The sequence below is a fragment of the Hydractinia symbiolongicarpus genome, chromosome 5 (assembly GCF_029227915.1).
Source record: "Hydractinia symbiolongicarpus strain clone_291-10 chromosome 5, HSymV2.1, whole genome shotgun sequence".
Lineage (NCBI taxonomy): Eukaryota > Metazoa > Cnidaria > Hydrozoa > Anthoathecata > Hydractiniidae > Hydractinia > Hydractinia symbiolongicarpus.
In genome coordinates this window covers 23,161,519-23,177,945 of record NC_079879.1, presented here as the reverse complement: position 1 = coordinate 23,177,945, position 16,427 = coordinate 23,161,519, and the positions used below count along the sequence as shown (strand labels likewise).

At 32.3% G+C, this 16,427-nt stretch overlaps 3 protein-coding genes across 4 annotated transcripts in view; 2 read left to right on the top strand and 1 right to left on the bottom strand.

Annotated features, from left to right (window-relative positions):
* Window positions 1–16,427, top strand: part of LOC130645468 (uncharacterized) — a 48,288-nt gene that overhangs the window by 146 nt on the left and 31,715 nt on the right. The window lies entirely within an intron of this gene.
* On the bottom strand, window positions 2,259–10,666 carry LOC130645478 (uncharacterized). Of its 2 annotated transcripts, none has more exons than XM_057451481.1 (6): window positions 10,499–10,666; window positions 5,253–5,427; window positions 4,611–4,883; window positions 3,839–4,080; window positions 3,249–3,316; window positions 2,259–2,966 (listed from the first exon to the last, which is right to left on the bottom strand). In XM_057451481.1, exons 1-6 carry the CDS (start codon window positions 10,543–10,545, stop codon window positions 2,737–2,739), a joined length of 1,035 nt encoding a protein of 344 aa, XP_057307464.1. In that variant the 5' UTR covers window positions 10,546–10,666; the 3' UTR covers window positions 2,259–2,736. The 2 variants fall into 2 exon arrangements, with proteins under 2 accessions (XP_057307464.1, XP_057307465.1); XM_057451482.1 differs by lacking the exon at window positions 10,499–10,666 and adding an exon at window positions 10,296–10,318.
* Window positions 13,151–16,020, top strand: LOC130645476 (uncharacterized). The gene is made up of 8 exons (XM_057451479.1): window positions 13,151–13,291; window positions 13,459–13,796; window positions 14,005–14,207; window positions 14,291–14,657; window positions 14,850–14,962; window positions 15,044–15,233; window positions 15,343–15,486; window positions 15,609–16,020. Exons 2-8 carry the CDS (start codon window positions 13,697–13,699, stop codon window positions 15,779–15,781), a joined length of 1,290 nt encoding a protein of 429 aa, XP_057307462.1. The 5' UTR covers window positions 13,151–13,291; window positions 13,459–13,696; the 3' UTR covers window positions 15,782–16,020.

Here is a 16,427-nt window from a genome sequence, read left to right as displayed (position 1 = left end):
AATCTTATAAGTCGAAGAAAAATACATGAAAGAAAGAATATATAATAAAGATATAAAAGAATAACAATAGAAAGTTATCTCTTTATTCCGGTAACGAAGTAAATCATTTTAGTTCCACCATGGTAAAAAAAATAATTATAATAAAGATGGAATCTATTGAAAGAATAGTTTAAATTACAGAATATTTCACCTGTATACATTATATTGTGCATATTTTACAAGTCAACCTGGAAATTCTTTGCTACTGATCTAATAAGATCTCCCATTGATTCTTAGCTGTTTGCTGGAACCTTTGATGTCAAAGGTTCCTGCATCGTCTGAATTGGTTGGAGAAAGAAGTAATTCTTCACGGGTATGAAAAATGCAAGCGTCGTATTTTTGTTGTAAATGGTGTTTAACGGGTTCGATAAAATGACAGATCTCTAATTTTGTAAAAGATTTGAGAAAAAATATTAAATAAAGAAAGTTCCGAAACTAAACTTTCGGGTTTAAAAAATTTCAGGGGAATTTAATTTGGCCCTTATTCGAAACCTTTCTCAGTCCTGTGTCCATGACTTCTCTGGTCTTCTCGAGACAGATATGAAAAGCCTAAGAAGCCTTAAGATGTTGAAGGGGGGGGGGAGATGGGAGATTTACATTTATAGGGCCAACCCCCGAAAATTAGCAAATTTTCTGTATTGGGAGACCTGGGTAAACATTACCCAGGTCTCCCAAGATTAAATATTTTTATTAATAAAATCTAGTCGATAAAAGATGACTAAATTTTTCATCACAAATTCTGTACAACAATGGCTGGTTTTGTTTGACCGGAACTAAAAAAAACCGTGCGACAAAAACTTCCACAGGGTAAGTACACAATTCTTTCGAATTACAAATTAAGAGTTGCAACTTTGGCAGAGGCTTTGGCCAAAGTAACAAAATTTGAGTTAATCTGACCGTCTGTGTTTCTACATTTTAATTTCAAATACCCGAGTTCTAGACTTAAACCATCGTGTAACTCGCACCTAATAAATCACACGCACTTATGGATGAATAAATGTCGTTTATAGAACGGCTGTCAAACCCATTGTCATAACAAATTTCAATTTTTTTATTACAACCTGTTGCCATGACAACAGAAATCACAAACAAACTCCAAAGAAATTCAATAAAAGCTTTCTATAGCTTAAAACAGCTTTCAATTTTATGTACGCCCTCAGGGAGTACTGGTTTGGTTGCCTGTTTAATGTTCCTGCAATTACCAACCTCGTTCCCAGGGCATTTTGCCTTGTTGAATCCGAAATAACGGCTCAGGGGCCACAAGACCCTGGGGACAAGGATGGGCAATTACATTACGATGAGCTTTTTTAATAAAACAAATTTCTCTTCAAAACGAAACCTTTTTTAGAGAATTGGGAGTTTGTAGCATAACGATGGCAATACAATCGCAACAACCAGAAGATATTTTTGAGAAATCTAGTATTTCGCACAAGAAAAACAAAATTGGGATAAGGACGTTGCAACTAAGGGAAATTAGCTTTCTTTGGAAAATAGATGGTGGACGCATCAAGGGGAAAACTGAATGCAGAAAGAATGTGCGGAATTTATGTTTGCAAGTCTGCTTTGTATTTGCAACCTAAACATTTTTAAGAACGGTCGTTCACATTTTTTTATTTCGCATTTAACCTTATTACTGACTCGTTTTTAATTTTCCTGTAAATTCAGTATAAATTCAATCAATAAGTTTTTTGAAGTTATATTTCGCAATTTTTAATTTCGCATTTGCAATTTTGTATTATACTATGCATCTATATTAAAATGCCCGTATACGTCTTTCGTCTGTCACGCAAAATGGTGGCTTAGCTGCGCGAACCCGTGGATTTTTCCACGGGCTAACGACTAGTCTTTTATAATACTCGAGGTCTTATTCGCGAATTGAAACTTTGCAATCTTTCGAGCTCCTATGGGCAAACTAAAAATTCGCAATTTTTTGTTACCAAAATAATTTCTTTTCTTAACGCATTGCGAATCTCAAATTACACAACAAAATAAGATCGCAAAAGTATAACCTCGGAAAGTCGCCAAATTAAAGAATCTTTTCGCAAGTTTTCGAGTTTGTTCTCGAGTTTGTTTTCAAAGAAATAACTGCCCTTCGTAATAGCTTAAATTTTTATTTATTTATTTATTGCTTGTTTTTTTGTCCAACATATTTCTTATTATTTCTTCCTTATTGCAGTGTTTTTACGTTACGGACGACTAGAGAAATTAAAAAGCCATGATCATTTTCGCAAATTGTAAATTTGCGCAATTAAAAATGCGCTGAAGATTTAATTTACAAGGTTGTTAAAGTAAGATACAAAAACTTACAATTAATTTTCATGAGAATTTATAATCCTTTTGAAGTAAAAATATTACATGTGCAAAAATCACCTAGGATATTTATTTACATAGGATGGAATTATATCGTGACAAAAAAAAATTTAATATAAAAATATAAAATGTTGACGTATAACATTTAATAGTCAGTAAACCAAAAAATATAAACAAATTAAATAGCTGCTTTAGCCGGAGAAAAAAAGAAGAAGAAAAATATTTCCAAGAGTTGCGCAATTTCCTTATTTTTTTTTTAGCGAAATATTGTTACATGTTTCCATCTGCCCAATATAGTGCACGTAAATGATACAAATAAACACGCAGTATGAATCCACGAACAGAGGAATCGAAAAAGGAGATGGTAGACTAATTATGACTACTCATTCAAAAACCGGACTGTTGATAACCCGGTTGTTGCTGTTGGTAATAGCTCTGGTTTTGGTAAGGTGGTTGTTGCTGGTAAGGTGGTTGTTGCTGGTACGGCGGTTCTTGGTAACCATGCTGATGGGGTTGATATTGCTGTTGATATGGAGCGGGTTGCTGCTGTTGTGGATAGGTTGTTATAGTGGTAATAGTTGTACCAGGTGGAAAAAACAAATTTGTCAACTTAAAGCCTAACAAAAAATATATATATATGAAAAATAAAAAAGTAATGACAAGATAATGATAAACACTCGACAGTCACATCAAATAAAATCAATTTATCTGCCAATAAAAAAGTCCAGGTTAGGCCTAGCTACATCTACATAAAGAAATTCTCTATACAATAGTCGAAGACCTGTACTATGGCAAAACTAGTGTAAAAGACCACCAAATGGCAAGGGAGAGAATAAAGAAATAAAAAAAATGCTAGAAGAAACAATAAAAAACAATAAATTCTGCAAATAAAATCCTACCCATTTGAATTGGACCTTGGTGGAAGGTTACAGGAACAGCTCCACCCACTTTACTTTCGTGAATACCCCTGAAAAAAAAAACATTTCCAAACAATCAAGTCAGTGATACAATTAGGTTGATCCAATACCTTACTGCTTACCCCCCTCCTCCAGGTACCCATTAAATTTTGGTGTATAGAGAGGAAATATTCTACTGCTAAATATAAAGGATAGGTTTAAAAAGGAATTTTGCGTCTGTCTCTACAAGGAGACCTATAATAGAAGGAGGGGCAGACCTAAAGTAGAAGGGAGAGTAAAATAGAAGGGGGGGTAAAATAGAGGACTAAAAGAAGAATTATCATAAATGTTTGATTTGTGTTCTAGATCAGAAGAGAATGACACATTATAGAACAACTACTTCAGTTTAATGGTTAATTTTTTTACTGGTATTTTGTTTTGACAAGCACCATTTCTGCTTAAATAAAGTTAAATTATATAACTTTCGCTTTAGAAGGAAAAGCTTACCAACTACTAACTAAACTTTAAACTTTGCAGTGTCCCGTTGCTTTTCTGTACAGCAGTACTATTAAATACAGTTTTGAGACACTCACATTATAAATTTCTTGTATATGATATACGGCAATGCCAACAAGAAGAAGAACGGAAAACAAATGCACCAAAGAAAGACCATAGTGGATGTATCGCAATTAAAACATCGGTCAGCACAGTTTGGCGCTTCGATACCATTCACTAAATATATATCGCATTTGGCTGCCCATGCTGTCGATTTCCATTGGTGGTCGACATGCTCATGGTTCATGAACCATATCCGTAATGACTCACTCAAGGATATCTTGATGAAAAAAAATTATTATATAAGAAGCAGTCATATACTTTATGACACTGACACAACTTAGACTGTTCGATCAACGAACATACAGACACCTGCAATCTTACACGTTAAATGTGTGACATCACTGAATACAACTATGCTTATAAGGATTTTGTTTTAAATCAAGCGAACATTTGAGATATATATACAAAATATCATGTCACTGTTGTCAGTAGCACCTCCCCGGTTTTTTCCTTTTTGTTTTTAAGAACAGGATTTTATGCCTAACATTTTACTTTTATCCGTGTTTAAATATTCATACCACTTTCTACATGTTTGTAAACACACCGACTCTTAAGTTTCAAATCTTGAGCTACAGCTAAGTTGTCTTTTGACAATAAAACAACTTCAATTTTTCAAAATCGAGGTTTTAAATCTTTGATTGGGCTTTAACTTTAATTTATAGTAGGTTAAATTTGTATATATATATATATTTAAATTCAAGGTTTTAATGACATCTATAATTTAATAAAAATACTAACAAAAATTACCGTAATACGAAATTTTTTTCCTTCGTGCAAATACCTTTCTGCTTGCTGAAAGCCATTATTGAATTTCTCTGCAATTTGTTGGTGATTTGTGTTCACTAAGACAACAAAATCTTCTGTATATGTTTCAGTGGTATATTCGCCGTCACCCTGGCTGCCACGCCTACCTCCATCATAATCACCTGTATCATAACTCTTGCCACATTTAGCAGTTGTAAACAATGGCTTGCTTCTGATCAACTGCTTTACCTCCTCCAATTCTGATAAATTTCGAACCTTTTTATAAAAAAATGAAAAGTTGATGGCTGACTTCAGTTTACAGTAAAAATAATTAATAAGATAAAAATCTGTTAAAAACGAGGAATTTGAAAAAGAGATTATAATTCAAATCATAGAACAGGCCTTTATTAAGAAAGCAAGCCAAAATAATATACCAAATCCCTATAACCTTAGTAGTCTTTGTGAAAAAAATTACATATAACATACATAAAACAGTTAAATGATTCAATAATTCATTTGTTTCTGATATAAAATATAAGACAGTCCTATAAACTATACAATTAAATTTTGCATTTATATTTTTGTTTACTGACTATTGTCATCATCATTACAAATCAATCAATCAATCAATAAACCAGAACAAACCTGCAGATAAGTGCTCCCACCATCAAAAGATTTATCATCAACTAAAACAGTCACTGCATTATCTTCACACATTGTTTTATTGGTGCTTGGGTTAAGTTTCCATCCTGCAGGCAACCCTTGTTGAAATGCAATCTTTTTTTCAATAGCAATTGGATATTCTGCCATATTGATAAATCTTAAAAAAGAACAAAGGTAAAGATGATAAACATTAAATTTGGTTTAATAATCTATAAAAAATTATATGGGCCTCATATATTCAGCATGATATAAATGGTTAAGGTAGGAGAAACGAACACAAAAAAACTGCTTCAAAGGAAAATAAAAGGCTCAGTACAGAATCATGCATTAAAACAATTTTTTAGCCACTTAAAATTTAAAATTCGAATCCGCATTACTGAAAAATCATAAGTTAGACCCTATTTAAACTTTGTAACTTGAGACAAGCTAATAAATACCATATATAAATAAATCCACCATGCTTGCTATACTTACAAGGCACATCAGGCTATGTGGAAATTTTGCTCTAAGTTCTTGACACAAAATAACATCAAATGTCAAACAAAAGTTTATAATTATGTAAAATTAGACTTAATTGAGAGTCCTTAATGCAATGATTGGGTAGATAAAAACTTTCTGGCTTTTTAATTTTGGTAATTCGACTTATATATAGGAAATATCTATGCTTGCTTTTAAATTGCTTCTTTTAAATCCAAGTTTAAATCAGACATGCCCTGGTGTCATGAAATTCATCTCTAATATTACTTCCATAAAGTGTTTCTCATATAATATGTATGGGCTTTGTATACATTACAACTTTACTTTAGCCTATGCATTGTAGAAACATCACAGCCTGATATCGATTAATTGGAAAAAATTGAATCCCTATACACGTTGTGTTTTTTTATAAGAAAAATATAAGAAACAAGAATAATTATGAGCAAATTTATGGATGCTGGTTGTTTACAATGCAAGTTACAAGAATGTATCAACAAAATGTTGACTTTTACAGCTTTTAACTGGCAGTTTTACATAATCTTAGTTAACACAGTTATCAGTTATAAAGAAGGTTTTGGTAGTGGTAGTGTGACAAAAAAAAGTTAAAAAATGCAGATTTTAAGAGCCTATCTTTTGGCATATGTTAGCTAGCCAGCTAGCTAGCTACTAAACCTCTAAAACTTAGCCACGTTTTTAGAATGATGTGAATACATTTTTATTTTACTGTTTCCAAGTAAATTCAGAACTAAAACTCAATACAGTTTACTAATGCTCAGTGGTACTTCATATTACTCTGATCATTTAAAAAAATTGAAATTAGCTTGCTGGTAGCTAAGCCAAAGTAGCAAGCAGCTAAAAGGTACAACCCTGGAAAAACATATTGTGAATATCATTTTGAGCTCTCCATTCCCCCAAAATGTAATTTTGACAGATGTGAAACCAAAAATCTTATTACAAAAATCTTATTACATTACTACCCATGCATTTTATGTATGAAACTTTTGCCATTTCGATAGATAATTTTAAGTTCAATAAAGTTGCTATTAAACGTAAATAACGTAAATAATCCACAGTTAACATTAAAATTTTAGTTTTTATATTTGCGATTAATTATTTCGTTTTGGCATGTTTTTTAATAATAAATAAATAATAATAAAACAAAGGTAGATTGCCCTATATAAATGCAATTTTACAAGATCTTTGGTTTCATATCTGTCAATTTTACAAGATATTTGGTTTCATAGGTAGATTGCATTTTGCAACACAAAATTCAGCAAACACCTCACTATTTCTGTCCGCAACAATTACAGTGTCCTTATAGTAGTGTCCTAATAGTATTTCAACTAAATTAGTACAAGTACTGTAACCAGTCTCTAAATGGTCCAATATTTTTACCATGTTCAGCATCTTTTTTCTTAATAGATTGTCGACAGATGGTGAAATATAATTTTTGATAGATTATAAAAACAAATTTAATGTTTACCATCTTTACCTTCGTTGTTTTTTAAGATTTATCAATATGGCAGAATATCCAATTGCTATTGAAACTATTGGTTGTTGTAATTATGTAACTGTCACACTCCCTCTGTCACTACTCTCTCTCTCTCTCTCTTACTGTCAATAATTGTACATTTGTATCAAGCATTGTGATGGTTAACCTTAATACTTACAGATTGTAAGTAATATGAATCAATAGTGAATAGAGTTTATCATAAATAAAGTAAAGTCTTTTTTATCCAAAACAAATGGAAATTAAATTAATATACTTTTTCTTATAAGAATGTCTGGATTTCAGCTGAACGTGCTTAATTTTAAATCGCTTTAAATTGCTTACATGAAATCTTGAAAATTAATCTCCCAGAATTGTACGAATTGTTTATTTACAGAAAATAATCTCGATGAAATTATTCCAAAGTGTCGATTTCTGAAAATATAAAACCAAAAATTTTATTTTTGACATTACAAAAAGATTTCACATTATTTTCACTCATCAAAGTTTGACATGACAATCATTTTGTGGACAAAATTTTACAGAATTTTTTTTCCTATGCAGTACGTCAGTAACCATTTTGTGTTTTTTTCAAACAACAATTATGAAATTGTTTTGTGAAATGATCCTCTCTCAAGGAAAATTTTTTTCTTTTGACCAAGCAAAATCACTGGACAATTTCATTTGCCTGGAAAATACAAAGATGGTAACTCTCTGAATTCAAAATTTAAAAATTAGTATATCATCCCTTTTGTCGACCTTATTTTTACACTCAATAACTGGAGACACAGGATATATACACGCAACATCACCAATTTTGGTAAACAGCTTGAAATTCTCACGTTTTTTTGGAACATGTCAGACAGCCAACTAGCTAGCTACTCATAGCATTATATTCAAAGCTAGCTATTGCCTAGCTCATTTAATACCAAGAATAATAAGCATTAGAACGGCCCAATGATGCATGCTATCATCCCAGATTATCACCAAATGTTAAAAACAATCTGTATGAAAAATTAATTTTGCAAATATTGCAAGTAAACAAACCATATCTGCACTACTTCGCTGCAAACTAAAAATTTGCTCATAACTAATCTCGTTTTCATGTTATTCCGTATTTTGGTATGTATATCCCGTGAAACGAAAATGGATATGGAAATAGGTCTATTGAAGATGTTACAATCATCACTAGGGAGTACGTAGTTTTATCATGTTACTGTACCTAAGTTCCCTATGGGAATAATACACAACACAGTAAACCATTAATAAAACAAACACTCAATTTACAAGGTCATTGCATTTGTACTGCAGACGAGTTAACTTTCGAACATTCCATCACATAGAATTTGAAATTAAGAAATTAAAATAGAAACTTTGGGAATAAAACATGGAATTCAGCCTACAAATAAGAAACTTTTGGAGCTAGGACCTTCTTATAAAATGAAAAAAAAAACATAAACGTGTAAGCTACAGTACAGTCTGAATGTAATCTACCGTGGACGCGAAACTCGCATGAATAGTTACACAGAATAACATTGCGATAGCTTTTGTTTTTTAAGAAAATAATTGCCTCGCTAATAAACAATAACCCCACACAATGGATTGTTTAATCACAATAGGTTGCAAGATCAAATTTTTATTTGCAGTAATAAAACATATCTACACATTTCGTGACCTCCACGATTTTTATTGCCAGTATAATTTAATTCTTTTTCTTTTCAAAAAAGTCTTTCATTAAAGTTAATTTTTTTGTTTCAGGTATTTGCACAAAATGTTATTTGTCTAGAAAAGTTAAATTTGTCTGCAGCGATAGAAATGCTTTTTTAGATTGCATTTTAAAAGTTTATAAACAAAAAGCAGCGATAGAAATGCTCTTTTAGATCGCATTTTAAAAGTTTATATAAACAAAAAGTGGCGATAGAAATGTTTTTTGAAATCGCATTTTAAAAGTTTAAAAACAAAAAGCAGCGATAGAAATGTTTTTTAAGATCACATTTTAAAAGTTTAAAAACGAAAAGCGGCATTTAATAGTTGTGAACAATGCTTCTCATATGTTTCTTAAATTAAACTCGCTGGAATCTTTTTAAGTAATTAAATCAACAATACATTCTCACGCAATGTGTTATAAAAGAAAGATTTTTATTACTTAATTACTTCACGCTAATACTTAAGGGAATAGCTTATCAATACTTTTACACAATGCATCTCACTGTTACAAGAAATATAATTGCTCCGATATTTCTTCGCAAGCGCATTGTTTTTTAACACTCAAATATAAACTCGCAAAACCCTTAAGGGATTTAAATATGGCAAAAGACAAACAACTGCCGTCCTCCACGCAAAGGTGTGAAATTAGCATGTATGCAGTAGATTACATTCAGACTGTACTGTATAAACAAATTTACAAAACAATAGATTTTGCAATCTGTGTCTGTATTTTGATAGGATTGGCCATGTGGTTCTCTCTTCTTTCAGCTATCGACAGCCCTAAGAATAAGGCTAGTTTTAAGGTTTTTAGTCACTTTTTAAATGGCTATGCCTCCAATCAGGTTAATGAGAGAATTATTGAACATTCTGTACACAGATGTCACACTGTGAAAGTCAACTGTTAGTTGGGTGAATGAGCATTGATAGTTTACTCATCCACAGTGCCCAGTTACATATTTATAAGAAAGTAAAATTAGAAATCAGGCTTGGATAAGTTATTGGAGAAACCAATTAGGAACTTCAGTAGGATCTCAAAGCTACTAATGCATTCTCACAACACCTTGTATACTGAGAAAGTTACTTTAGCCCTTTCTTTGTTCTCTACAAAGGTAATTAGAAAAATTATTCTATGAATTTGCAAAATATGGATCTAAAGTGGTCTTCAAATTAATACACATAACTGTCAATGTTTTGTAGCATTTTAGATTTCACCATTATTAAGAATAAGTAAAGTGGACTAGCAATTGTTACTGGAAAATTCTTAAATAAAATTTCCATGAGATTAGCCGAGACCCAGGTGTTTCGACGAGATACACCCCAGGTGAGTTAGCGTTTCAACAAAAGAAATATACTTCAACATTATCTGTCATTGTTGTTGTTTGCTTTTATGTTGTTGCTTCAGAACCATAGCAATTAAGCAAATACCATATATAAATAAATCCAGAAAAATGTTGTATGCAGAAATCAAGATTTATCAGAGAACCCTATGACAAAAACTTAATAATCAGGGGAGGTGGGAGAGCCTTATTATAAAAAAACAAGCTAGCTCTCGTACTCTGTGTGGGAGACCGGGTTCGATTCCTCTTGACGGCGATTCATCATGGGCGAGTGAATGTAACCATAGCCCCGGGTTAACCCAAGCCATGTGAGGGAAATTGGGAAAATGGCACACTGTGTGGGCCATTGGATGTTACCGGGAGTTGTCTAGTAGACACGGCTGTTTCAGCTAGCGAGATTTCGGAAACTCAGACTGCGCATGTCAAAAAAAAATTTAAAATAAGGACTGGGGCGAGTTGCGCTTAAAAGTAAACAAATTTTAGGGTAGCTAGCACCAGGTTTAATAGGCATTTTAATCACATAAACCAACTTAAGGACTGGAAACTAAGTGGTTTAAATAAAATATAGTCCTATACCAATAAGATTAATTCAAATACAAAGCTATTCGCTTGTTGCCTAGCTAAAACAAAACAAAAACTTTCAACCTCCATTTTGAAGACTGTGGACACCATGCCAACTTAAAGCAAAATATTTTCAGATACGAAGTTATCCCACAGATAATTTTTATAAAAATCATTCCAAGATAGTTACGAGATACGAATAAAAAAAGAACTGTAGGTGTATCAGTACATTACGAATTGATATTGTATCAAACATTAGGTACTTTTTTTTCAAAATTTTTGTTAAAGTTCAAGATGGCTACTGGGGATTTACACCTAGCTCGGTTGAACAAGCTGTGTCGAATATGTGGAAACACTCTGCCTGGACGATCACATATTGTCCAAGAGCACATAAAGAACTTGGACAGTATTTTCAGAGCTGATTTTTATTCTGATCGGGCAGGCATTCACCCAAAAAAATTCTGTCACTCGTGCTTTGCTACAATAAGTAATGTCCTAAAACGTGACTCAGCTACCGCTATTGTGCCTGTTAAATGGTATACACATAAAGACACCGAGTGCAAAACATGCATATTAAGTGCACAAAAAAAGAGAGGTGGCAAACCTATGAAAAGAAGGGGCGGTGGTAACCCAACACACAAAGCTGTGGATTCCGCAGAAAAAACTTGGACACCCCTAGAACTTAATAAAATTTACAGAAAAACCTCTGAACTTTTTGACTATAGTGGAAACGTTCTCTCAGACATAAATATCAGTGAAGGCAACTGGGAACATCTGATTTGTGCTTTGTGTAGCAATATTTTAAAAAGGCCATTAATGATAAACCAATGTAACCACGTGTTTTGTGCCTTGTGTTTAACAAATTGGTTGGAAAATTCAAATAGATGTCCCACCTGCAGCATCCCAACAACACCCGGGGATGTCTCGCCTGGTTTGTGCATTTCCAGGATTTTAAACACACGAGTTGTCAAGGGAACATGTGGTTGTTCATTTAAACTGCTGTCTGCACAATCGCACACATGCTCTCCAGCATTGTCATTTACAACACTAGAGATGATGCAGTTGAGCCCTTCCAAGCCTGTACCGAAAAAGGTAGAAGAATGCATTGCTCATGTGGTTGGAATAAAAATGCAGCAGTCAAACTTGCCGAATAAAACTGTCCAATTGCCCAGTGGAAGTTCACAAGTAAGATTACTTATGTATGGAGTGGACTCAGTAAAAGTGATTTGACATTGACTTTTTTTAACAAGCAACTGATTTTCAAACGGCTGATAAAGCAAAAAATTTTGATCTTAGCAATTTTAAGGCTGAAATCAAAACTGAAAATAAGTTGCTTTTGTATATGTCTATATATGTGCATACCTAGGTTATCATTTTTTTACAATTCCAGTGAAATGTTTCTTATACACATTTTTTATACAAAAAACAAGCCATAATAAGAACAAGACAAATTTTAAAATGTTCAGAGTAAATAATTAAAAATAATAATAAATATAAGTAAGTGGCTAGAGGGGTCACAGAATATAGGAAGTTTTGGGGGTCAATAAAAACCATTCTATATATTAGGAGATTTACTAAAATTTTGATGTGCCCACCCTAAATGCTAAGGCGTCTACATCGTTAAGTGATCTTATATAAAAAATGTGTATAACTACTTTATACAAAAATACAAAACTATGCTATGTTATATTAAAAATAATGTACACATAATTGTCTGTAACAATATGATAATTTTAATAGTAATATTACATTTTACATAAAACAAATTAATAACATATGTTCCATATTTTAGCCATTGACAATAACACCCATTAGAATTCCTCGCAAGTCTTCTGATGAAACATGTGAAAGGAATGTGCGGAAAAGAGCAAATACAGCCAAGGAGTTAATCCATCTGATGTCTGGTGAAGAAACCCAATCTGTCACAAAACAGACCACAGCACTGCTAAAGTCTATGGAAGAAAGTGACAGAAATACTATCATTAAAAATTTGGGTACAGAAGTCATTATTCCAGCCAATCACATCACAGCAATGAAATCAAATTTAAACATGCCATGGAATCAACTACGTGAAATATCACGTTGGTTGAAAACATTCAACATAAAAATTGAATCAGAAAAAAAAGCAAGAAGTGTCGCTGCTGAATGGGTAGGCCAAGGACTGAGAGTTGAGCTGGCTCCTCTCACCAAATTATCAGTTGGAAACAGGGTATCCGTTATACCTAGGCCCTGGGGGTATCTGTATAATGTAGTTGGCCACATTCTGTATCAACTCAAAAAGCTAGAATGTCACAATTTACTTGTAAAACATAGTTTCATTCCTGACAATGAGATCCATGTTAAAATTGGTGGAGACCATGGAGGAAATAGTTTTAAAATGGCATATCAAATAGGCAATGTTCTAAACCCAAACAAGAAGGAAAACACAATAATGTTTAGCATTTTTGAAGGTAACAAACATTAATGCAATATATTACAAATATGAAAAAAAAAAAATTAAAACTGGAATTTCCAAAATTCTATGCATGTGATGTCTAATTGTGATCTAAAGTAGAAATGATCTAAGTGATCTAAAGTAGAAATCAAAACATTTTTTATATTTTTTTTTTTAAATTAGGGAAAGACACAAGAACAAACTTAAGAGTCTGCCTTGAACGGTTTCGACCACAAATAAAAATGCTGCAACAAGTCAAATATAAAGAGTCGATATTCCGTGTATTTATGTATGGCGACTACGAATTTCTGTGTGCAATGTATGGTATAACTGGTGCAAATGGTAAATATTAATTACTTAAGATCTGGGGCAAGTTGCTAGTTGATAATCAAAATTAATTAATTTTTGACCACAAATAAAAATGCTGCAACAAGTCAAATATAAAGAGTCGATATTCCGTGTATTTATGTATGGCGACTACGAATTTCTGTGTGCAATGTATGGTATAACTGGTGCAAATGGTAAATATTAATTACTTAAGATCTGGGGCAAGTTGCTAGTTGATAATCAAAATTAATTAATTTTTACAGAACTTTTTTTGCAACTTCATAAAGTTCCTGTAGTTTAACAATGGGTTTTTACTACGCAGATATGGGAAATGCATAGTTAAAAATGGTTTATTTTTAAAAGTTTCTAATAAAATATGTATACTTTAACATTTGTGTTTAGGGCGTCACAGCTGTTTGTTTTGCAACATTACCTCAAAACTAATGAACATCCCAGTGTTTACTCGCAAGAAATTTAAGAAAAGGTCACTGGCGACACTTGAAGAAAATTTAGCAGATTTCCGTGAAAGTGGTGGGAGCCCTAAAAATGCGAAAGAATTTTATAATGTCATTGACAACATATTTTTTGACATACCTATTGATCAAGTATACATCATATTTTTATGCTTTTCCACTGCAAGTTGATTTAATAATCCCAAAATAAAATCTATATAAACACCTAATTTTAGGTCTGTATTCCTGGTCTTCATATTTCCTTGGGTGTATATCAAAAGATGTTTAAAATGTTTGAGTCTTCTTGCCAAGACTATGATGTAAAAATAGCTCTGCTGTTGGCAACAGAAGACAATGAACTGGATTCAGATTATGGTGACTACATCGAAGTCCTTAAAGAAACAAATGACTTGCAGCAAAAGCTGGAAGATGAAAAAGCCAAATTAGCAAACCAGCAAGATCAGTTAAACTGGCTTGTAATATCTGGTGGCTTACAACGAAATATACTGACGTACGAGAAAAGTATAATAAAAACTGAGAAGAAAATCACAGAATTAGAATTAGAAATCTCAACCTTGGGAAACAACAAAAGAATTTTAGTGGGTATGATCATTTTTATTACCTAAGTAATTTTTTGTGATATTCGCAAATGTTTTTTTGTCTGGAAATTCCAAGAAATTTAATTCCCGAAAAAAAACTTTCCAAAATTATAATTTTCATTCTGATCTTATGATGCAAGCCTTATATTCTCTCCAATCTAAAGCTATGTTTAATAGTTTGTTCATCTTATTTTAGGTGTTGGTCCTTGTGCTTCTTCAATAGATAAAACGCTGCAAAAAATGGGTGTTGAACGTCAGGCCTACCATGGCCAAAGTTTTATCGGCAACCATGTACATAAATTGCTAAAGGTTTGTTAATACTAACAATAATGTAGCAATTTAAAAATAACATATTTAAAGAAAATTAAAAAAACAATCTTGCTCTTATAGAAAGAAAACATCCAAAATTTAACATCCAGCATTAAAGAGATTGTTGCAGCACAAAAGCATGATGACCAGCTTATTCACAGTGTGAATTTAGAAATGGATAAGTACGACATGTTATTTACTTACTTTGCAGAAGTTCATAACATTTACAATTCGGCAAAATATCTGTCATGTGAGGAAATACTGGCTTTAGGTGAGAAACTTGTTCCTTTTTTTAATAATAAATAAGTTTTTTTTAAAATTTCATGTGCCAAAAACAAAACAAAAAGAAAGAATAATATACATATAGTACATAATTCTAGAAATTTCAATTAATAAATTCATGATGCATCTGCGAACTAACTGGCCAAAAGTTAATATTTCACCAAAACTGCATATGCTTGAAGATCATGTCACTGAGTTCATAGCAAAATGGAATGTTGGATTTGGGTTTTATGGCGAACAAGGTAAACAGCCACTTAAATTTGTAACCTGGTAACACCAAAATTTGTGTTTTTTACCAAAATGTGTTATTTTTCAGAAAATGTGTAGCTAGCTAGCTTAAATGTCAAATTATAACATTTTTAAGGTGGAGAAAGCTTGCATCATGAAATCAACAGGATGTCGAGCAGGTACAGCTGCATCAAAAACCCAGTCGAGCGGTTACGAAATACATTAAAGCAACATTTTGTTAATGTAAATCCTGAATCGAGCCAATTAAAACCAAAAATTAAAAAAAGAAAAATTGCACGTGAAGAATAACTTTTAGACTTACAGCTTAGATAGCTAGTTATATCTTTAACTGCATATTAGCATTACTTTGCAAGCTCCTTTAGTCTTTGCATTATTTCAAAGGTGGATCAGCTGGTCTAGAAAGAAAAAGAATTGAACAGTTAATTAGCTTACTACATGCATAGTTCATTTTTATTTGACTTTTTGTCGAGCTTACGTTAGTAGTGTATGAGACGCAGAAACCTTATTTAGAGTTACAGAATTGTTTATATAGAATGTTGTTTAGTGTTGTTATTCTGTGAAATATTAGCTTAGTAAACTACAACAGTTTTAATGCCTACAATAAATCATACAGTAGATTATGTCAAAGAGGGAGTTAAAATTTTCTGGTTTTACACTAACTTTTATTGCCAGAATTCAGCGCTCTAGCATTCTTTCAGAAGTACTGATACAGTTTTTTCGTTTTTCTTACCTTGTAGATGAGCCTTTCAGCTTTCCAAAAATATATAATACACCAGCCACATAACTTCGCAACGTCCACAAAACCAAAAATTAGTTGGAACAAGTTGCCATGTTAATTTTAACAAAAAAAAGTATGCCTTCAAAACTGCCACAGTATTACTCCAACAGCATGCTTGTCGCAAAGGTAAAAGAAAGATTTAGCTTCCAGCGTGTT